A 23,818-nucleotide genomic window follows, 5' to 3' on the forward strand; every position below is an offset into this window, starting at 1 on the left:
TTTTAGGTTGACTTATTCTTAATGAGGTCATTTCAGGAGGAACTTTGATTTCGTCAATTTAAACGTCACTTGTATTGTTTGTTAATCTAGCATTAACGTGTTGTGTGTGTGTGTGTGTGTCTGTCTGTGCCTGTGCGGTGTTGTGGTGCAGGCTCGTGATGACATCCTGAATGGATCACATCCAGTTTCATTTGACAAGGCCTGTGAGTTTGCGGGCTATCAGTGCCAGATTCAATTTGGTGACCACAACGAGTCCAAACACAAGCCTGGATTCTTAGAGTAAGCACTGGCTTCAAGTTTAATACAACTGTGTTTCTCTTGGTTCCATCAGTTATGTTATGATGGTTCTGTGATATCCTATATGGGCCTGGTGCTCGTTTGATACTGGTTGAACTTTGTCTTCTTAGTTTAAAGGAGTTCCTCCCTAAAGAATACATCAAAAATAAAGGAGAGAGAAAAATCTTTCAGGTAAGAGAAATCTGTTCAGGTTTAGAAATTTATCTAACTGTGTTGAGTAAAAAAGGCTCATACAGATTAAATAATGTTTTATCTTTGAATATGCACTCCCCGAGAACTGAAACAGTACATGCTGCATGAGTCATTAAACTACATGTAAAAGACTCCTTTATACAGCAGTTAGCTGATGCACTTATGTTTTCATTCCTCTGCAGGCACATAAAAACTGTCAGAACATGACAGAGATTGAGGCCAAAGTCAGCTATGTGAAGCTGGCCAGGTCTTTGCAAACCTATGGCGTCTCCTTCTTCCTGGTAAAGGTAAGAGGAAATTTATCCTTCTGTTTTCCTGCTGCCTAAATCTACCAACAAATGGATGATTCTTCTACTAAAAGTTATGACAGTCTACTTCTAATGTGCTACCAATGAACTGATGTCCTGTGCTGCTTCATTGAATTGTAGGCTGTATGCTTTTATTGGCAATTTAAAAATCTAAAACTATTTGTAGCAGCAGGTCAGTGAAATCATGCGACTGACTGTGACTGACTATTGTTTTAGTTCCAAACATTAGGGACTCTCACCTCAAGTGTTAACAAATCACATCTGTGTGAGACCTTACTGAGTCAGAATTCCTTTGTTGTCATTGTACAAAAAAGCACAAAGAAATTTAAATAGCAGCTATGCTTCATTACATTTCTGTAGGACTGTTTGTGGTCCTCATTAATTTTTTATTGTTTTTGTGGCAAATTTAAAAGCACCTTTAAGGGCAAACGAGTTTGCTGGATATGTGTGCTAAACATAGGTGAAATACATGTTTTCACTGATGCTTAAATGCTATCAATGTGTAACCTCAACATTGACACCAGGGCCCGTATTTACAAAGATTGTCAGAGTCCTCTCTGAGAGCTCCTATCTCAGCCTAAACATTCCTGCCAAGGACCCCTAGCTTAAAAGTGATTCAGTTCACTGCTGAGAGCAACTCTGAGCAAGTAGACAGCAGATTCCTGTCTTAGTGAGGAGGTGTGGCTGACCCCGTTACTAGGTGTGACACTGTCTTCTAAGAGCTGTGATTGGTTGTTAAAAGAAACAAAAAACAAAACAAATATATTTGTAGTATTAAATGGAGAGACGTTAACCGATAATAGAATTTATACTGGATTCAGAAATGTGTAAATCATGATGATGAAACTTGGCAACATTAAATTGTCACACAGCATCAACATGTTTGAACGTAGCTTATTTACGTGCTCATCATTATAATGATTTGCTTATTATTATGTTAACCCACCATGCTGGTTGTTTTCATACTGCATCTATTAATTAATTTCATATTAATATTAAAATTCTGCATTTTACTGTGATCTCCTTGTATAATGAGGTTTGGTTTGGTAAAATGACCAAAACAAAACGGAGAAAAAAAGATGGAGAAAACCGAACTGAACAGAGGAGCAGAGCCTGCTGGTGGAGAGGAGTGTTTTGGTCCTGGGATCACGGTGGGAACCAACAGGCATTCCCAGCAGATCAATGCGTCGTTCCCTCTTCTTTCAGCACCAGCCTGGAATGTGAGCAGCTCTGGTACCTGCTGCAATCAGAAGCTAGAGAGAAGATAGCAGAACACTACAGAACTTCTCTACAGACGGGGACCGCTGTAGATGACCATTTAGGCTCAGGCTGCTGACATCATCATGTGCAATACAGCAAATACTTCTTCACCTCATTTACATCTTGCTTCTATGTATATAGTGCTGAGATTTTGTACTTTATCTTGTTTGGAGTTTGTTTATTTATTGTGTGGAGAATATCTCTCCTTTCTCTCGGTCTTTCTGCCATCTTGTCTGCTTCAGACACTTGTAGGCTCACTAAAAGTCCTCCTCACTGCTCTTAACATCGTCTCACCTTAGGAGCCCTTAATCTCTAAGATGCTACAATAGCTTTTATCTTACCGTGGGAAAATTCTAAGAAAAATTTTAGAATTCGAGAAATTCTAATGATGTCACTAGGAGTTACTTTTAGTGTTGAGATTCTTTGTGAATACAGGCCCAGGTCAAATTCAAGCTTTTTAATGCTGGAATTTGGGTTGTGTGTTTGTATTGCACAGTTGAATAGATTCAAATCATTTAGGAACCTGGTAAAAACACATTTACACAATGTTTACAATCATAAATATTTTCATACTTATGTTTAAACCCAAGAACAGACAGAAGGCATCCCTTTTTCCATGACTTTATAAATAACAGTAAATAGTAAAGGACAAACTGTCATCTACTTCCATTTTTTTTACTTATTTCAGTTTAAAATATGTTTCCAGGTTCTTTCTTGGGGATCGGTTTGTGCTTCTTTTTTCCCACACTTGTTTCAGTGTAGATGTAAATTTTTAAAATCTTTTTAAGTTAGATCATTTCAAATCTGGAAAGAACAAAGTTAGAATATATGTTTATAATTTAACGAAAGAATGAGAGCCAATGAGAGTCAAGAAATTCTGTTACCAATTAGTGAAAATAATATATTCAAAACTGGAAGTCAATCAGTAGAGGATGGATGAACTGAATTCAGTGAGCTCATAGATCAGAAGCTGAGTGTGGTTGGTCAGCTAGAATGTTCTGCTTTTGTTCATTTCCTGTAGGAAAAAATGAAAGGAAAAAACAAACTGGTGCCTCGTCTGCTGGGAATCACCAAGGAGAGTGTTATGAGAGTGGATGAAAAGACTAAGGAGGTAATCCAGGAGTGGAGCTTGACCAACATCAAACGATGGGCTGCATCACCCAAGAGCTTCACTCTGGTGAGTTTTCCTGTTAAAAGGTTTTAACTATTAGACAGATGACAGTAAAGGTGATAGAACATGAGATTGTTGAAACAGTAGATTAGGATTAGAATTAGCAAACTTATCAGTCAAATACAGTTAGGGAATAAACTGTTCAGATCAAGCTGGGAGTCCTTGGAGAATCACAGGACCTTAAAGAGAAACGTCTTCATCACACTCGTATAAATTTAAAAAAAGCCATCCAGGCTAAAAAAGATATGATCATCCAAGTCTACAGTAAACCGTCTACTTATCAGAACAGATGTAGAAGGCTTGATTCTGTTTGTACACCAGTTAAATGGGATCAAACCACAGACTGAGGTTATCCAATAAAACAAACAAAATTAAAAACAATGTAAATGGTGATTAGAGTCTCACTGCACTGTGAGCCAAACACCATCTGTCTGCTCTTGTACTTCTGTTTACAGTTAAATAAGGTTTTATGCATGTATTTAGTGGATAAAACAGACCATATTTGTGTAACAGTATTCTTCATCTCTTAATCCAAAGTTGTCATTTGATCTGCTGACAGGACTTTGGAGACTACCAGGATGGGTACTACTCTGTGCAAACCACTGAGGGAGAGCAGATAGCTCAGCTTATTGCTGGTTATATTGATATCATCCTCAAAAAGGTCAGTAGTAACATTAAAATGCAGTACATGTCAAGGCTCCAAACAAACTTTCTTTATTAAAAATTGTGAGTTAATTGTTTAAAATTATGTTGTCATCAAGGAGCAGTTTAAAACTGTATTTGTGTCATCACATTCCTGTTGTTGAATAGAAAAAAAGTAAGGACCACTTTGGCTTGGAGGGAGATGAGGAGTCAACCATGTTGGAAGACTCTGTGTCACCTAAAAAGTAAGTGTGTATGTTTTACAGCTAAATTGGAGGAAATCAATGGGCATAAATATACAAGTGGATTTCAATACATTAATTCAAAAAGCAAAGCAATTCAAAATTTACTTTACACTGATATATGTGAATATACACTGCTGAAAAAAATAAAGGGAACACTTAAACAACACAACATAACTCCAAGTAAATCAAACTTCTGTGAAATCAAACTGTCCACTTAAGAAGCAACACTGATTGACAATCAATTTCACATCTTGTTGTTCAAATGAAATAGACAACAGGGAGAAATCTTTGGTGATTAGCAAGACACTCAATAAAGGAGTGGTTCTGCAGGTGGGGACCAGAGACCACTTCTCAGTACCGATGCTTTCTGGATGATGTTTTGGTCTCTTTTGAATGTTGGTGGTGCTTTCACACTCGTGGTAGCATGAGACGGACTCTACAACCCACACAAGTGGCTCAGGTAGTGCAGCTCATCCAGGATGGCACATCAATGCGAGCTGTGGCAAGAAGGTTTGCTGTGTCTGTCAGCGTAGTGTCCAGAACCTGGAGGCGCTACCAGGAGACAGGCCAGTACTCCAGGAGACATGGAGGAGGCCGTAGGAAGGCACCAACCCAGCAGCAGGACCACTACCTCTGCCTTTGTACAAGGAGGAACAGGAGGAGCACTGCCAGAGCCCTGCAAAATGACCTCCAGCAGGCCACAAATGTGTCTGCACAAACGTTTAGAAACCGACTCCATGAGGATGGTATGAGAGCCCGACGTCCACAAATGGGGGTTGTGCTCACAGCTCAACACCGTGCAGGACGCTTGGCATTAGCCAGAGAACACCAGGATTGACAAATTCACCACTGGCGCCCTGTGGTCTTGATAGATGAAAGCAGGTTCACACTGAGCACATGTGACAGACATGACAGAGTCTGGAGACACCGTGGAGAGAGATCTGCTGCCTGCAACATCCTTCAGCATGACCGGTTTGGCAGTGGATCAGTAATGGTGGCCCTCCATGTGTTCACCAGAGGTAGCCTGACTGCCATTAAGTACCGAGATGAGATCCTCAGACCCCTTGTGAGACCATATGCTGGTGTAGTTGGCCCTGGGTTCCTCCTAATACAGGACAATGCTAGACCTCATGTGGCTGGAGTCTGTCAGCAGTTCCTGCAAGATGAAGACATTGAAGCTATGGACTGGCCCGCCCGTTCCTCAGACCTGAATCCGATTGAGTACATCTGGGACATCATGTCTTGCTCCAACCACTAACGTCACGTTGCACCACAGACTGTCCAGGATTTGGTGGATGCTTTAGTCCAGGTCTGGGAGGAGATCCCTCAGGAGACCATCCACCGTCTCATCAGGAGCATGTCCAGGTGTTGTAGGGAGGTCATAGAGGCATGTGGAGGTCACACACAATACTGAGCCTCATTTTGACTTGTTTTAAGGACATTACATCAAAGTTGGATCAGCCTCTAGTGTGTTTTTCCACTTTCATTTTGTGTGTGACTCCAAATCCAGGCCTCCATTGGTTAATAAATTTGATTTCCATTGATGATTTTTGTGTGATTTTGTTGTCAGAACATTCAACTTTGTACAGAACAAAGTATTCAATGAGAATATTTTATTCATTCAGATCTAGGATGTGTTATTTGAGTGTTCCCTTTATTTTGTTGATCAGTGTATATCAGGGCTGGGACTTGAATGTGTTAATTTTGATAAATCAATTTTTGTCGAAGAAAAATAAATAATACAGGTTTAATTTTACCACTGACTATTTAACTTGGTAAGAAGTATTTAAAAATCAAATTTCTGTAAATATTATCAGTCTTTTAGATGAAGTTTAGATTAAGAACTAAATTATGAAATCATGAAAACGGCATGGTAAATACTTTAATTCTTCATTAAGCCATTGATGAGGTTTTCTTTATATAACAGAAATGTTTGTGCTTAGTCAGCAAAACGTTAAACTTACATTCACTGCATTACCTCACCAGCTTTTCAATATTTCCTAACACCATGTATTCTGTATTGTACTATGTAAAGTAAGTACTCGGTTTGTGAGTGGAAAAACCTCCCTTCAACTTAAAGTTGTTTATCTCATGTTACTCCAGGTCCACCGTTCTGCAGCAGCAGTTCAACAAGATGGGCAAGGTGGAGACGGGCTCAGTTGCCCTGCCAGCCATCATGCGCTCAGGAGCTGGAGGTCCAGAGAGTTTTCAGATGGGTTCCATGCCCCAGGCCAAACAGCATATTACTAGTGGGCAGATGCACAGGGGACACATGCCTCCACTGGTAAAAACAACACAAGCTGTTTATGCTCTTTTGGTGGTAGTGGTGTTGTGCCTGGTTGGTTCACTGAAATGCAAGTAGAGTTAAAACCAGAGTTCATGGGGGTTAGTACCATGCCCACTGCATTCTCTGATTTAGATAGCATTTAGCCTGATTTTAGCCAACATCTCTGTAGACTTTTTACAAATAGCTCATTTTCTTTTCAACCTCAAAATGATGCTCAGCTGTATGAAGTAATGTGTGCAGAGAAGGATTTATCTACTCTCCCAAAGCCAATCTTCAGGTCCTCTTCACTAGTGTCATCTGCTCATAAGGTTTATACGTAGTCCACAAGAACAGAGAAATATGTTTCCTTTACCGGGGCTGCACCAACAAAATGATATCATTTTGGTTTTGCAGACCTGGTTTGGGAGTATTTGCAGCTTGTTCTTTACACATTATGTGGACGAAACCTTTTTCTTGCATGGTACACAACAGCAATTATAGAGAAAAAAGCTGAAATCGGAGGGACCTATGAGGACTTCTCAAGAGTGCTGCTGTGGAGTTCTTGTGAACTATGAAATGTACTGGCCAGAAAGAGGTACCAGAAATGTGTCCAAATTTGCATTACTGAGGTTTATTTCCTTTTTTTCCACAGACATCAGCACAGCAAGCCCTAACTGGAACCATCAATTCCAGCATGCAGGCTGTCCAGGCAGCACAAGCCTCTCTGGATGATTTTGATACCTTGCCCCCATTAGGAACTGATGCTGTGAGTTTTACCTTTTGTCTACTGGGAAAAAATTATTCTAGCTATGAAATGATTCTGAGACTGGTTAAGAAACTCTGAAATTACTAATTGGACATCTGAAGGGATTTTTTCCTGGCTCTTTATTTGTAGAATAGTGTGAATGATTCAGAATAGGAGACTAATAAAAGCTGTAGTCAGATTTTCTTGGCATTGTTTCCTTTATAAATCAGAAATGTTCATGTTGATTATGCTTATACCCACTCTCAGATACATTAGCAATAGTAAGGATGCAGATTCAGAAAATACTCTTTCAGTTTGCTTCTTTGTTTTAATTAGAAGTGGTTTATGGAGTTGTTGCTACTCAATAGAAGAATCAACACTGCTGATTTACATTTTCATTACTTTCCTAATGTAAATCACTTTGCTTTTTACTAATCTCAGCACTGACAAACATGCTCTCTGGACCTATCCTTGTACAGTCCATTTGGGGCCGTTGACAGTTTTTGCATTGTGTTCCTCTTTTTAAGGCATCCCAAGCCTGGCGCAAAAACAAAATGGATGAGTCCAAGCATGAAATCCATTCCCAGGTGGATGCCATCACAGCAGGCACTGCATCTATGGTCAACCTCACAGCAGGTAGAAAGAAAAAAAACATAAGGCTGATTTTAGATATGCTAGAGTTGTAGAATTGTTACATGTCTCTCTGAGTCAACTCTGGGAACAGAATAGGTTACTTGTACCATGTAGAGAATACTGCTGTAACGGTCACTTTAGTGACCTTCAGTTAGTTAAGTACTTATAGTACAATTAATGATGACATCACCTGCCTGCATTGTTTAAATAACTAGGATCAATTTAAAATGTATGCAATTGACTTGGAATCTTTTTTTTTTTAAATGCCTTGAGGTGATATTTGTCGTGAATATACGCTATATAAATAAACTTAATTGAATAGAACTGTTCTATAAAAAACACTTTTAAAAAGATTTTTGCATTGATATTTTACTTTCATTGAAATTAGGTTGTTGTAGTTTCTGCTGTTTTATACCTAATGCATGAGGCAAATACTACTCTTTTAATTTAATTTCTCATGTGAATTACTTTCTGATGCACCAGAGAAAATTATTTCCTTTGGGACTAAATGCTTTTGGCCTCTTTGTTCTAAGGTGATCCAGCTGAGACGGACTACACAGCGGTTGGCTGTGCAGTCACCACAATCTCATCTAACCTGACAGAGATGTCAAAGGGTGTGAAACTATTGGCAGCCCTCATGGAGGATGAAGGTGGAAACGGGCAGCAGCTGCTGGGTGCTGCCAAGAATTTGGCCGGTGCTGTTTCAGACATGCTGAAGACAGCACAGCCTGCAAATACAGAGGTAGATAGCAGCTCTAGGAGGAGGACACATGTTGTGTTATGTTTGTCTATATCATTTATGCTTATTTTCTGTTCCAGCCTCGTCAGAACCTGCTGCAGGCTGCAGGAAATGTTGGTCAGGCCAGTGGAGAGCTGCTGTCTCACATTGGAGAGACAGACACTGATCCACAGTTCCAGGTTTGTCTTTATTGAAGCGTTCCTAATTTTTACAGCCTACAGCCAGAGAAAGGATGTATAATATAATATATCATATCATATAATATATGTTTACACACATAGGAACTTGAGTTACATCCTACTTTTAATCCATAGAGGTTCATACAATGTCAGCTCAATCTTTGCAGCCACAGCAAAATTTATGGGAATTTTTTACCATTCTTTCAGAAGTGCATTTGTGAGGTCAGACTCTGATGTTGGATGGGAAAGCCTGGCCCACAGTCTGAACTTCAATTTATCTCAAAGGTGTTCCAGTGGGTTGAGGTCAGGACTCTGTGCAGGGGTGTCAAGTTGTTCCATTGCAAACTTGCTCATCCATGTCCTCATGGGCCATGCTTTGTGCACTGGTGCACAGTCATGTTGGAATGTGATGCGGGCATCCCCATATTGTTTCCACAGAAGTAGGAGCATTGTCCAAAATGACTTTGTATTTTATATCCTAAAAGTTCATTTTATTGGAACCAAAGGGACTAAGAGTTCCTTTCATTGAAACTCCGAATAAACAGCCCCCATTCTAGAATTCTGAAATTGCCTCACTCAAGGTGGCATCATGTTGAAGTAGCTCTGATTTAATTTCCCTTTGGGATTAATATAGTATTTTTCAAATTGAATTGAATCATAATCAACATTACATCAAACTTTGCACCCGACACATGTAGTCAGGCAATGGCGGTTCTCCTGGCAACTGCTTAATCGAGACTCATCCACTGGATTGCCAGACAGAAAGGCATCACTCTAGAAAACATGTCTCTGGTGCTCTAGAGCCCAGTGCCTCAGCATCTGCTGAGCTGGCTCTGAGATGCTACACCAATCCACACATACAAAGAAATAAAGTCCACAACTAAAGTTATGTGTTAAAAATTGGAATAACACAGGAAGAACAAGTATTGAACATGCCTACAGAAATGTATTTAATACTTTGTGGAAAAGCCTTTCTGGGTAATGACAACTTTAAGACTTCTTATAGAGAGAAACTTGTCACATACGTTGCTCAGGTGTTATTTTAACCCACTCCTTTGCAATAATTCTTCAAATCTTGAAGGTTTTAGGGGGTCCTTTAATTGCTCTTTGATCCTTAGTTCTTTCCACTGATTTGAACTTGGATATTCAAATAGTTTTACTTTCTGCAGATTCTTATCAAGAATGTCCTGGTACATCTCCCCACCCGTCCTTCAGTTATATGAAATCTGTCAGTACCATATGCAGTATAACCCACATCATGATGTTCCCACCTGCAAGCTTCACCTTTTGCATGGTGTTTTCAGGGTGATGTGCCTAACCATTCTTCCTCCAAACAGGATGTGAGCAATGACATCCAAAGAGCTTAGCTTTGGCGTCATTTGACCAGACTATAGTCTCTCAGTATTTCACAGGCTTGTCCAAATCCTCTGCAGCAAACTTTAAACAAGTTTCAACATGCTTTTCTTCAGGAGTGGAGTCTTGTGCAGTGGGTGTGCATAGAGGCCATTGCTATTGAAAGCATTGCTTATTGTTTCCATGGGAACAGTACCTTCCATTTCCATAATCTTACAAGGGGTTCCTGGCTGATTTTATGGTCAAATAAGGTTCCTTCCAAGTCACAATAAACTGATTATGATTTTATTGGAAAATCAAGACATTTGGAAATGTAGCTGTAACTATTGCTATGAGTATGTTTAGCAACAGTAAGACTTTTTATTAAAGTCTATCTGTGTTTATGATTCATACCACTCTGTGCAAAACTTTGGTAATAAGAAACTTTTTTATATGCCGTCAGTTAATATTAAACCATCTGATATTGACTTGTACACAGCAGCAGGAATGCTTTCTAAAAACTCAGATTTCAGCTGAATTCTTGGATTTCTATGCCTCTTTGCACATCCCTTTCTGCTTGTGTTATACTTATTTCCCGTACCATTAGACGTCATTACAATTAATTTAAAGACAAATTTGCTCCAAATTGTTTTGTATTTGTGGATTACCTATTTTTCTTATTAATACAAATGCAGGTCTTTCTTGTCTGAAACAGAAGAAAATGTTGATATTTTTGGAATTTTTTCTTATGAATCACAGAGATGTGGATCTGTATGATGCCATTTAATTCATAAAATATTATATTTAATGCTATGTTTTTTATTTTCAAAGAATGAAAAAAAAAATATTACCATTTAGATTTGAGAGGTACATCCAGACTTATTACCGTAGTTCTATAAAGAAAAATGCCTTTACGTGCTGAGAATTTACTCACCTTCTAAAACTTTCTGATGTTTGATGAATATATTTAACAGCCTCGGGGTAAAGGATCTTTCAGGGGTGCCAGATGGAGAACTCCCTCTAATGTTCAGATGCTGGTAATTAATGTGTCCTTAAGACAAACACATCAACTCCTTTTGGTTAATCAAGTGTACTTTATCTTTAAGGTTAATCAATAAGTATTCTGCCTTTACAGCGTAGTAGCAATAAAGACAGGATAAGTTTTCAGTTTGTAGTATGGTAGTTGTAACTCTAAATTATTTATTGATTATAATAATGATCATTATAGAGCTTCATATTTTTTCCTTGGGTAATTTATTATCTACCAATCTGATTCAGGTAAAATGTTCAACACACAGCTGTCTATTATATAGTCATGGCCCCAGTTTTCACAGTGACACAGAATTACATTACTAACAAAAGTACACAGTGATTATAAGCACATCTGTACCTTTTTAATGCATCAGTCTAATAATTAGATTGACTGAGGGTTTTTAGCTGGACTCTTTTTACACCTACACCTGTACTGATGATATAACAACACTAAAAGGAACTTAGTTGATCTTTTTGTACAAAATCCGAATTTGTTATATAAAATAAGTTTTTGATATAATCTATAATATATTAACTCATTTCAAAGAGCTTATTAACTGATCACTATGTACAGTATTCAGTGGGAACTGTCTCCACAAAAAACAAAGTTGTAAAGTTTGTAATACACAACATTTGTCGTTGCTTAATCTGTTGGCCCTGACTGTATATTCGCACAGTACTTTTTAATATACTCACTTATATACCAATAAGCAATTCACGGAGCCAAGGAAACATTAGCTTCCTGCAGGGCAGGAGTTGAGGGTTTCCTCCAATGGGAAGCCTACCCAAGTAGCTTTAGGATATAGATATGACACATTTGTGCCATGGAATAATTCTAACTAATATTAGAATATTGGTTTATTGTAGATGCATGATGGTTGAAGATCACTGGCTGGCTGTGTTAATGTTGATGTATCTCATAAAAGAAATATAAATGAAACGGACGTATTTGAAGTTCTTTATAGCGCAACAAAGGATTTAATGAATCTCAAGCCTAGTAAAGGAAATGTAGCTGATAAAATGGGGTCTACTTGGTTGTTATGGCTCAAACATTAACTGTGGAACATAAAAAAAGGTTAAGACCATCAGTAGCCCATGCTTGTGTGTCCAGCTGAAGTTGTCCACCTCAGCTTCTACACAGGTTTTTATGGCCATTTTAACTCAATAATGTATTCCAAGTTGTATACTAGAATATCTATACTAAAATGTCTCCAAAAGGAAAATAAATCATATTTTTGTTTTCAAACTTTATCAAGGCCTTAATTTGTACTTCCTAAATAGCATCTGTAAACATTTACAATTAAAATTAATTTTGTACATTGGTTTTATTAAATGATCAAATTTGATCAAAACTCAATTTACTTCTTTTCTGGTTACAACTTGTAATGCTGATATGTAATTAAGTCTTAATCTAAACCTCCATTGAAGCAAATATAAAATTAGAGATGGCTGTTTTCACAGAATTTACAGCTAACATGGTCATTAACCTAGTTTTTGTTAATTAAAATACATAAGATTTAATTTAGCTTATTTTAATTTTGTTCCTTAGTAGCTATGGCTGGTTATAATGGGTAGAACATTTGATACACTGCAGATTTTGCAGGTTTTATCACTTGCAAAGCATATGGAAGTCTTTCATTTTTATCATAGGTGCTCCTCAACCCTGAGTGATGGAATCTAAAAAAAAGAAAATCCAGAAAATCACATTGTGTGATTTTTAAGTAATTAATTTGCATTTTATTGCATGACAGTATTTGATACATTAGAAAAATGAAACTTAATATTTGCTACAGAAACATTTGTTTGCAATTCCAGATATCAGACTTTTCCTGTAGTTCTTGACCAGGTTTCCACACACTGCAGCAGGGATTCTGGACGACTCCTCCATACTGTTCTTCTCCAGATCCTTCAGGTTTCAGGGCAATCGCTGAGCAATATGGACTTTCAGCTCCCTCCAAAGATTTTCCATTGGGTTCAGGTCTGGAGACTGGCTAGGCCACTCCAGAACCTTGAGATGCTTCTTGCAGAGCCACTCCTTAGTTGCCCTGGCTGTGTGCTTCAGGTCGTTGTCATGCTGGAGACCCAGCCAGGACCCATCTTCATGGCCTTAATGAAGGAAGGAGGTCGTTGGCTAAGATCTCCTGATACATGGCCCCATCCATCCTCCCCTCACTACAATGCATTTGTCCTGTCCCCTTGCAGAAAAGCATCCCCAAATAATGATGTTTCCACCTCCATGTTTCATGGTTGGGATGGTGATCTTGGGGTTGTACTCATCCTTCTTCTTCCTCTAAAAATCGCGAGTGGAGTTTAGACCAAAAAGCTCTATTTTTGTCTCATCAGATCACATGACCTTTTCCCATTCCTCCTCTGGATCTTCCAGATGGTAATTGGCAAAATTCAGATGGGTCTGGACATGCGCTGGCTTGAGCAGGGGGACCTTGCGTGCTCTGCAGGATTTTAATCCATGGCGGCGTAGTGTGTTACTAATGGTCTTCTTTGAGACTGTGGTCCCAGCTCTCTTCAGGGTATTGACTAGGTCGTGCCGTGTATTTCTGAGCTGATCCCTCACCTTCCTCATAATCATTGACGCCCTACCAGGTGAGATCTTGCATGGAGCCCCAGACCAAGGGAGACTGACCGTCTTCTTGAACTTCTTCCATTTTCTTATTATTGCACCAACAGTTGTTATCTTCTCATCAAACTGCTTGGCTATTTTCCTGTAGACCATCCCAGTCTTGTGCAGGTCTACTGTTGTATCCCTGATGTCCTTACACAACTCTCTGGTCTTGGCCATTGTGGAGAGGTTGGAGTTTGTCTGATTGACTGTGTGGAGAGGTGTCTTTTATAGAGATAACGAGTTCAAACAGGCGCAGTTAATACAGGTAATGAGTGGAGAACAGGAGGACTTCTTAAAGAAGAACTAACAGGTCTGTGAGAGCCGGGATTCTTACTGGTTGTTAGGTACTACTGACTCTGTTACTGGAAAGTCAGTTTGATCTTGTTCTTAATTGCAAAATTTAATATTTTACAGATTTTGCTGGAAAAAAGGCTTACTTTTAAACGTTGTGTTTATTAGCCATCAATCAGTAACAGTAATAGTTTGTTGTTCTTTTTATTAGTATTTCAATAAGTGACCGGTGCTGAAGTGACTGGAGTTTTAGTCTGATCTTAATATTTAATAAAACCAGTACACATTATTATAAATGATCAATGAGATGTTTTGACGATATAAACTTCGTGAAATAATTTTACATATATTTCAATATCCATTATATAATTAACAAGGTACACTTTAATACACCATGAGGTTACTGGTAAAATGGTAAATGGTCTGTACTTGTACAGCGCTTTATCAAGTCCCCAGAGACCCCAAAGTGCTTCACACTACATTCAATCATTCACCCTTTCATTCACACATACACACCCTGACAGTGGTGAGCTACATTGTAGCCACAGCTGCCCTGGGGCAGACTGACAGAAGTGGGGCTGCCAGACACAGGCGCCACCGAGCCCTCTGACCACCATCAGAGGTAGGCAAGGCGGGTGCAGTGTCTTGCCCAAGGACAAAACAACTGACACAGACATTGACATTGGACAGTGGACACCCACCAACACCTATGTTATTTTATAGCATATACATAATTGACAGACAGAATATCATAAAGAGGAAAAAACAATTTAAACCCAACACTGCTGTTCATAAACTGCCAAAGGACTACTGTCAGCTGGCGTTGTTCTGGATAGAATCCTTCCCAAAACATCTCTAATGTTCATCACAACTAACAGGTGTTCAGGAACGGTAAAGGAGCAGCAGAGGAGCTTCGTATTTCAGGAGTCATTAAGATTTCACAATTGGCTGGAGAATCAGGAGTCTACTTTTCATCTTTCACTAAAAAATAATTCTCAGACCTTATAGTAAATATGTCCCTAATGACCAGCAGACATAAGTCACATGGTTTACTTACTTTTAATAAAATCAATGTATTTTTGACGATTACCTTTAGTGATCAAGTGTAGTGGGCTTAATTTCCCTTGATGTTTAACAGCTGTGTGCTGTCTCCTGTCTCAGCATTGGTCATCAGTAAATGTGTATCTTTAAACTGAATTCAGGGTCATCTCACTGAACCTGTTGCTACTGTAGAATTTGAAGAACCTGTCCTGTTGCGGTCAATCTTGGCCTGTGTAGCAACTAAAACTAAACCTGATTGGAAAGTATTCTGATGCATTTTAATTGATGAAGATGTTTTTCCACTTGGAGTAACACCTGCAAAAGGTGTACATATAAGTATCTCCTTCAGCAGAAATTCTTTATTATATTTTATTGGTGACTTGGAATTGCCATCAGTAATGTAGAGAGGAACAATACAAAGTCTACTCACCAGAATTTACTAAGTGCTCATACATTTAAGAAATATTATGGTGCGGCATCCATTAGATATCTATAAGGCAGGCAGTCTAGAATAGTTATAATTTCATTGAAGTGTGTGTCTCTCCTTTCTAATAATATCTGTCGGCTCTCTTGGTTGACCTTCCTACTGCTGATTTTCCAAACTATTTAGGTCAATTATTGGGTAATATTGATTAAGGTGCTGATTGATTAGAGCTCTCTGATTTCACATTTAATCATGTAAATTAAAAATATGGAGTCTCTGCAATCTTAGAAGCAATAACGTTTCTTTTTAATTCACCATAATGTAATTAGTGTCTGCCCCTTCGTCACCCACAAGTGTTAATTGAACTGATGTTTATTTTTGACAGGATATGTTGATGCAGCTGGCGAAAGCTGTGGCTAATGCTGCAGCAGCGCTGGTGCTCAAAGCTAAGAATGTGGCCCAGAAGACAGATGACTCTGCCCACCAGAACAGAGTTATTGCAGCAGCTACACAATGTGCTCTGTCCACATCTCAGCTGGTCGCCTGCACCAGGGTGAGTATTGTGACCTGAGGGGTGTGCTGTTACTACAATGTTCACTGTCCAAAAGATGAGAACTGTTATTGTAAAAATGTAGAGGTTCCTGTTAAAGTGCACACCAGCTAGGCAGATCATTATAACCAAAGAAATGTATTGTGTAGAATATTGTATAAATATATTTCTACATTTTGTACATAAACATGGCTGGCAGTAATACAATGCCTTTTAACCTTTTCATATTTTGTCATGTTACAACCACAAACTTTAAGATCTTTAATTAACATTTCATGTAATGGGCTAAAACAATGTTACATATTTGTAAAGGTGTACGGAAAATGAAATTCTTTACAAATAGAATCTGCAAAAGGGACCTGCTTATATATATGTATATAGCCCCTCTGAGTCAATACGTTATAGAACCACTATTGCTGAATTACAGCTGCAAGTGTTTTGGAGTGTGTCTGTACCAGATTTAAATATCTGTGGACTGAAATCTCCCTTTTTTTTTCTTTTTTTTTTACAAAATAACTTCAGATTCAATAATGTGTGTCTCTAAACATCAGTTTTCAAGTCTTGACACAAATTCTTTATTGTAATTAGGTATGGGCCTTCAACACAATACATGATTCTTTGTTCTAAACCTGGGTTATCAAACTAAATTATCATATCCTAGTATCCTGCAACTTTTAAATGTGTTCCTGGTTCAACACACTTGGAATCAAATGGCTGATTTGCCTCCTCAGCATGTCATCAGGTTCTACAGGGTCCTGCTAATGACCTAATTATTTGATTCTGTTGTGTTGAAGCACAGACACATATGTTGGGTTATTGTTCTGTGAAAAGGTAAACCTTCAACTCAGTCTTTTGCTGCCTCTAAAACAATGAGAAAAAAAATCAATATTTAGCAAACCCATGATGCTCCTACCACTGTGTTTAGCTGTGGAGATGGTGTTGTGTTGGTAATACTTGTTGTTTTTATGTCAAGCATTGCATTTGGAATTGTTGCCCAAAGCTTCAAGTTTGGCTTCATCAGAACAAATCATTCTTCCACAAGATTTTGGAATAACCTGGTCTGAATGTTTTCTTTGAAGAGAAAGAACTTCTTTGTATCCCTACTCCTTAGCATAGACATATAGAGAATATGCCAGATTGTCACATGTAGAACACAACCAGTACTGGTTGAAAATTCCTTCAGTTTCTTTAATGCTGCTTTCAGCCACAATGTCTTCACTGTGCCTTGTATATAAATAATGCTGTGGGACATTTTTAACTCTTCTCCTGACTGATACCTTTGTACAGTCATATGCTTCTGATCCTTCTATAACCTCTCTGCTAACTATGACTTTAGATAAAGGATGTACATGTGTAAAGGTTAGGAAAACCAATCAAGGACACCTAAGAAAAATTCTGGTTTATCTGATTAATATACATTAACTAATGGTTAGAACTCAAAAATGCAAAAAAAAATGAATTAAAAGATGCTTTAGGACAGTACTAGTTAAAGTGTGTTCACACTTTCAACCAGATTATAGGACCTTTTTGAATTTTTGACATTTGACATATTTGACTGTTTTTCAGTTAAGTTGCATTAGATAAATGTCACATGTGGAAAAAGTGTTAAAGTGATTTATTATAATTTCATTATTTTTAAATTGCCATCTAAGCGGGTGTGTCTCACCGTTTAGAGACACTCTGACCCATGTCCAATGCTATACACACTTGATGTTAACTTTTTTCATGACCTGTCTGGGGAAGACAGTGCTATATTACTCAAAACCACAGAGTAACAATAATTCAACAACAGTTTGAGAGGAATGTGTGAGGTGTTGAGTTCACGTTCTGGTTCCACTTTCCTTTTGTGGCTTCTGAAGAAGGACCTACTGTTCTTAATATTAGGACAGTGGGCATAATTTTGTGTCTAACTCGTGTTATGTCTTTAAGTTGAGCCTAAACTCATTTTATTATTTTATCTTACCAAAAATGTGGTCTTTCCTCAAGGTGGTGGCTCCAACCATTAGCTCCCCAGTATGCCAGGAGCAGCTGATAGAGGCTAGCAAGTTGGTGGCCAAGTCAGTAGAAGGATGCGTTGAGGCCTCACGGATGGCCACCAATGAAGAGGGCCTCCTGAAACAGGTTGGCCAGGCTGCCACAGGGGTCACCCAGGCCCTCAATGAGCTCCTGCAGCACATCAAACAGTACGCCAATGGAGGTCATCCTATTGGTCGGCATGGAGAGGCCACTGACTGCATTTTGGATGTTACTGAAAAGATCTTTAATGCAATGGGAAATGCTGGTGAGTGAAAGTGTCCACCTTAGTGACAGCAAGACAGTATGGTGCCAGTTGTGTTTCCACTGACCCACTGATGGACGAAGCCCTGCCTCCAGCCGTCTAGTCGCTGTGTTGCTAATAATGGTACTATGTGACACTGTCACATTAAAGTAATCTGCACAAAGCCATAAAAAATAAATAGGAAACGAAAACATAAATAAACTAAATACTAATAATGTTTGTATTATTGTATATGCAAGAATATCTTGTATACGTTTTTTCATGTATAAAATGATCCACCGGGTATAATTATCTGGACCACAGCCCAGCCAGAACTTATAAAATACAGCTCAGGGGTTCTGATGTAAGGAGAGGGTGGCAGGAGAAACAGAGAGGAGAGACGCTACTGTTTGGATGGTGAAGCTCCAAAGTTTGCCTGAAGAAGGTAACATTTTGGGCTTTATGAGGAAGTTTTTGTCTCATCCATGGCGATAACAAGGACAAAGACATTAAAGTGCAAAACAGCAGACTTTTGACTGCAGTGAAGTTAGTTTTAGGTTGAATATTAGATATTTTTGCTCCTTGGATTTAGCGAGATCTTCCTCCTGTTTGATTCATGCATGCAGACTGATTACAGGCAGCTGCTCCCTACCGGCTCCCTCCTCTTGCAGACGCTGGTTCGCTTAAGGACTGACAATAAATTTCCAAATCATTTTGTGGTGGTATTGTTTTGTGGGAAATGTTTTTGCGTCTGAACAACTGATTTTATGGGTGATCAGTCTCCTTTTTCTTTCAGCCTTCAGGGATGGTTTAGGATTTGTAAATAAAAAAATTCTATTTTGGTATGACCTACTCCAGCAAATGTGGTCCTTAATGTTATTGTAGTCTATTCCCTGCACTACCTCAGTGACAACCTTCTCATTTCTCCTGGTGTCATGGCCAATCAGTAAACAGCAGTCTGTTCACGCCACATGTAGTCCCAACTCAGCCCCGGTCGTACCTTCTCAGGAGCAGGGACCAAAAAAGTAGGTACTGGTACGAAAAGAACAGTAATGGAAATGCTCTCAAATCAGCTGAGTGCAGTCAAGTAGGACCAAATCAAGCCAGTGGAAAAGGGGCATAAGACTCATCTCAATGCATTTCCTTTTAACATACTGCTATGTATAATTGGGTGTTCGTTATGTACCTTTGGAAACATGATGACATGATTACCTATTTATATTAGAAGCAAAGGGGACGTTATGCCGTCTAAGTCAGTTGCTATAAAATAGAGTTTTAGTAATATATTAAATCAGAGTTCATATATCTATCTGTCTTAGTTTATGAGTGTAGTTACTGCAGCTAGCATAACTAAAATTAGAGCCCCTACAGAAAGTATATCATTAGCCCCTTTTTCACTGAAAGCTCCAGGATATTTGGCCTCAGGATTTGTTTTACCCATGGGATAGGAAAACGAGGGAATCTTGTACGTTTTTTTCCATTGCCACAGACCATTTATTTAAATCTGCCTAATGACATGTGGGGAAGTTGTGAATAAAACGGCAATACACGTTTGTTCCAGCTGATGGCATTTCTCCTGATAAATAATAGATGATGAGGAGCTTTAGAGTATACTTTATACAGTTGATTCCTTCCATTACTCCTTAAGTTGCTCTGGATCCTTTGGCAGGAAAATCAAATGTGTGTGTATATATATACATATATATATATATACTCGTACTCCTCGTCATCTTCCGCTTTATCCGGGACCGGGTCGTAGCAGACTCGGCAGAGACGCCCAGACGTCCCTTTCCCCAGACACCTCCTCCAGCTCCTCTGGGGGGAGCCCAAGGCGTTCCCATGTCAGCCGAGAGACATAGTCCCTCCAGCGTGTCCCAGTGTTGGCAAAGCAGTGCTTCCCCCTCCTGAGGCGCCAGACGGTTTGCCAGAATTGCTTCGAGGCCAACTGGTAGTCCTTCTCCATGGCCTCGCTGAACTCCTCCTAGGCCCGGGTTTTTGCCTCTGCCACAGCCCGGCCTCACGATCCCTGTCAGCCGCCTCAGGAGTCCCACAAGCCAACCACAGCCAATAGGACTACTTCAGCTTGACAGCGTCCCTTACTGCCGGTGTCCACCACCGGGTTCGGGGATTGCCGCCGCGACAGGCACCGCGGACCTTACGGCCGCAGCTACGGGCAGCAGCATCGACAATAGATGCAGAGAACATGGTCCACTCGGACTCTATGTCTCCAACATCCCCCGGAATCTGGTCAAAGCTCTCCCGGAGGTGGGAGTTGAATACATCCCTGGCCGAGGGCTCCGCCAGGCGTTCCCAGCAGACCCTCACTATGCGCTTGGGCCTGCCAAGTCTGTCCAGCTTTCTCCTCCTCCAGCAGATCCAACTCACCACCAGGTGCTGATCAGTGGACAGTTCAGCCCCTCTCTTCACCCGAGTGTCCAAAACATGCAGCCGAAGGTCTGATGATACGACAACAAAGTCAATCATCGACCTCCTGCCTAGGGTGTCCTGGTGCCAAGTGCACTGATGGACACCCTTATGCTTGAACATGGTGTTCATTATGGACAATCCGTGACTAGCACAGAAGTCCAATAACGAAACACCACTCGGATTCAGATCAGAGGCCATTCTTTCCGATCACACCTCTCCAGGTGTCACTGTCGTTCCCCACATGGGTGTTGAAGTCCCCCAGCAGATTAATGAAGTCCCCGGGAGGGGCACTATCCAGCACCACCGACGGGGACGCCAAAAAGGCCGGGTACTCCACACTACCACTCGGCCTGTAGGCTGAAATGATAGTCAGAGACCTCTCCCCAACCCAAAGGCGCAGGGATACGACCCTCTCATCCACTGGGGTAAACCCCAACACGAGACGGCTGAGCTGGGGGGCAACAAGCAAACCCATCCCCAGCTTGTCGCCTCTCCCCGTGGGCCACTCCAGAGTACAAAAGACTCCATCCCTTCTCAAGGAGATGGGTTCCTGAGGAGCAACCCAGCCACCAGGCGCTCTCCTACGGGTCCCGACCCCAGGCCCCGCTCTAGGGTGGGATCCCGGCTCCGCTGCACATATATATATATATATATATATATATATATATATATATATATATATACATATATAAAAAATCAGTGGCGGATGCTGGTCTTTCAAGGAAGGGAAGCTCAATTTCAAGATCGCAGATTCGCTCATTTTGCTGTCAATCAAAAAGGGATTCAGCCTCAGACAGATCATCCAATCATCATGCAGAAGCTGAGCATCCGGGCCAGCCCACTGCCCCATAGACCCCCAGAGATGCTGAGCGTCCGATGGGCGGGACAAAACCCAGCATTTTGCTTCGCTATTGAACTCACTGTTTAAAGCACTGTGAAGCTGCGGGAATGAATGAGAGGAAAGCCACGTCGTTACCAGTGATAAGAAGCTGATACTGAACAAAGGTTGAGTGCGTTGTGGTGCATATTTAGTCAATGACATGTACACACAACAGTATATATTTGATCACTTATGTTTTTGACATTTCAGGGGAAGCTGAGCTTCCCTTGCAGTCTTAGAGCAATCGCCACTGGTGTATGTGTATATGTAGAAGCATTATACGAGAAGAGGACAATGTGCACACATTTAAAGGTAATCAGTAACGATTGTCTAAGTTTGAAACTCTAGTTCCACCTTCACACACTCTCTGCAGAAGAGATTTTGCTGTGGAACCTCTAATCTGCTCTAGTTTTAGTGTTACAGTAAAGAACAAACTAAGTCAGTAAGGAAAGCTTTTTTTTTTTTTTTTTGTAAACAAACCTGTAAAACAAATAAAGCTTATAAAACAGTGATATTTCTACTTGCTGCTAAATGGAGCATTTTTTCTAACATTTCTTTTCCACCTTTTAAATAACAGGTGAGATGGTTCGCCAGGCTCGCATCCTTGCCCAAGCCACGTCTGATCTGGTCAATGCCATCAAGATGGATGCAGAAGGAGAGTCTGATCTGGAGAACTCCCGCAAGCTTCTTTCTGCTGCAAAGCTATTGGCTGATGCCACTGCTAAGATGGTGGAGGCTGCTAAGGTCTGCCTTCTTCACTGTCTATTAACTAAATCTAAATACTCTGATCTGTCTGCAAGTTGAGTGTGTAATGAGTGCTGTCATGTTTTTCCAGGGTGCTGCTGCCAATCCTGACAGCGAGGAACAACAGCAGAAACTGCGAGAAGCTGCAGAAGGTCTGCGAAAGGCCACGAACGCTGCCGCCCAGAATGCAATCAAGAAGCGGCTCATCAACAATCTGGAGGTAAAATAAAAAAGCTCTTAAGGCTGAAGGGCAGGATCCTACCCTGGTTATAACTTTTTGCTGTTCAGAATTACAGTATTTAAAAACCAAACACCTTTTATGTGTATTAGACTGCAATCTCTTTTCTTTTCTGTGCCAGAATGCAGCCAAACAAGCAGCAGCAGCTGCCACTCAGACAATAGCTGCAGCCCAGCACGCTGCTTCATCCAACAAGAATCAGGCTGCACAGCAACAGCTCGTTCAGAGCTGCAAGGTGAGCCCTCTACAAAAGACAAAAGTGGTATACACAGAACACGGTAAGAGAGACACAAGTCAGGCATTCCAGATCTTTGATAAGGCTCCCAACAAATCCAGCCCAGGAGCAGACAGTTTGGTAAACAACATTTTCTAGAAAATCAACTAAGTTTAATCCTAAAATCTGGATGTTGCTGTTGCAAAACTCCTATCATGTGCTGAGTTAAAGTATCCTTGTTGCTATTAGACAGGCAAATGTGATAAGCAACTAAATCTTTCCGCTTGTGAAGCATCATATTAGAATCTTTATGCCTCACCCCTTCAGGACCTATGTAGGATTTACTGATAGATTCCGCATATTCTTCAGTCAACTTTATTTCTTTAATATATTTTTTATATGTCAGCTACCCGAATTACAATCTCTGTTTAAGTTTTGCATAGAAATACTCTAGTTGCTGGTGAAGAAGACTATAAAAACAAAAGAAAAAAACTGCAAGGTCAGGATAGCACTGTGCTGAGAACTTAGTGCAATAAATCCGAGTCTATATCTACCCTCTCTGTATTACAGCACATAGTCTGTACATGCTAAAGTCCACATATATTCACTGTTACCTTGCTCTACAAAGCTTTAGAGTTTCTTATTAGTATTATGCCTAAAATAATAAACTTTGAAGAAAAAATACTGAACTGACTTTCGTCTTTGTGATTATGTGAAGTAGTGGTTTATGAGAGGTTATCCACTTTTTGTGTGTGCGTGTGTGTGTGTGTGTGTGTGTGAGATTAGGTGGCGGCAGAGCAGATCCCTCAGCTGATTCATGGAGTCCGAGGCAGCCAGTCTCAACCTGACAGCCCCAGTGCACAGCTTGCCCTAATCAGTGCTAGTCAGAACTTCCTGCAGGTGATTATCACCCTACACCTGGCCTTCAGTCATTCATTTATTTTTATCATGAAATTAAATTGTGTTTTTTATGCTTTTTATTATTCTTAGTATTTGAATGATTATTTACCAAGGAGCAGAAAAGACCAGGTAGTAGTACGGCTCTATTATGATCCATTACTACTTTTACCTGCCGCTCTCCTTTTAATCTT

At 40.0% G+C, this 23,818-nt stretch overlaps 1 protein-coding gene across 1 annotated transcript in view; it reads left to right on the forward strand.

Annotated features, from left to right (window-relative positions):
• The window catches only part of tln1 (talin 1), a 102,130-nt gene that overhangs the window by 38,747 nt on the left and 39,565 nt on the right, over window positions 1-23,818 (forward strand). The window contains exons 8-24 of the mRNA XM_047372148.1: window positions 152-279; window positions 408-468; window positions 672-776; window positions 3,079-3,234; window positions 3,788-3,889; window positions 4,039-4,115; window positions 6,219-6,399; window positions 7,034-7,147; window positions 7,654-7,762; window positions 8,293-8,501; window positions 8,579-8,677; window positions 15,803-15,970; window positions 17,954-18,248; window positions 22,109-22,275; window positions 22,367-22,495; window positions 22,635-22,748; window positions 23,514-23,627. Coding sequence (XP_047228104.1) covers window positions 152-279; window positions 408-468; window positions 672-776; window positions 3,079-3,234; window positions 3,788-3,889; window positions 4,039-4,115; window positions 6,219-6,399; window positions 7,034-7,147; window positions 7,654-7,762; window positions 8,293-8,501; window positions 8,579-8,677; window positions 15,803-15,970; window positions 17,954-18,248; window positions 22,109-22,275; window positions 22,367-22,495; window positions 22,635-22,748; window positions 23,514-23,627 — 2,328 coding nt within the window. The remainder of the gene's footprint in view (window positions 1-151; window positions 280-407; window positions 469-671; window positions 777-3,078; window positions 3,235-3,787; window positions 3,890-4,038; window positions 4,116-6,218; window positions 6,400-7,033; window positions 7,148-7,653; window positions 7,763-8,292; window positions 8,502-8,578; window positions 8,678-15,802; window positions 15,971-17,953; window positions 18,249-22,108; window positions 22,276-22,366; window positions 22,496-22,634; window positions 22,749-23,513; window positions 23,628-23,818) is intronic.

This window comes from Girardinichthys multiradiatus, chromosome 8, assembly GCF_021462225.1.
Source record: "Girardinichthys multiradiatus isolate DD_20200921_A chromosome 8, DD_fGirMul_XY1, whole genome shotgun sequence".
Lineage (NCBI taxonomy): Eukaryota > Metazoa > Chordata > Actinopteri > Cyprinodontiformes > Goodeidae > Girardinichthys > Girardinichthys multiradiatus.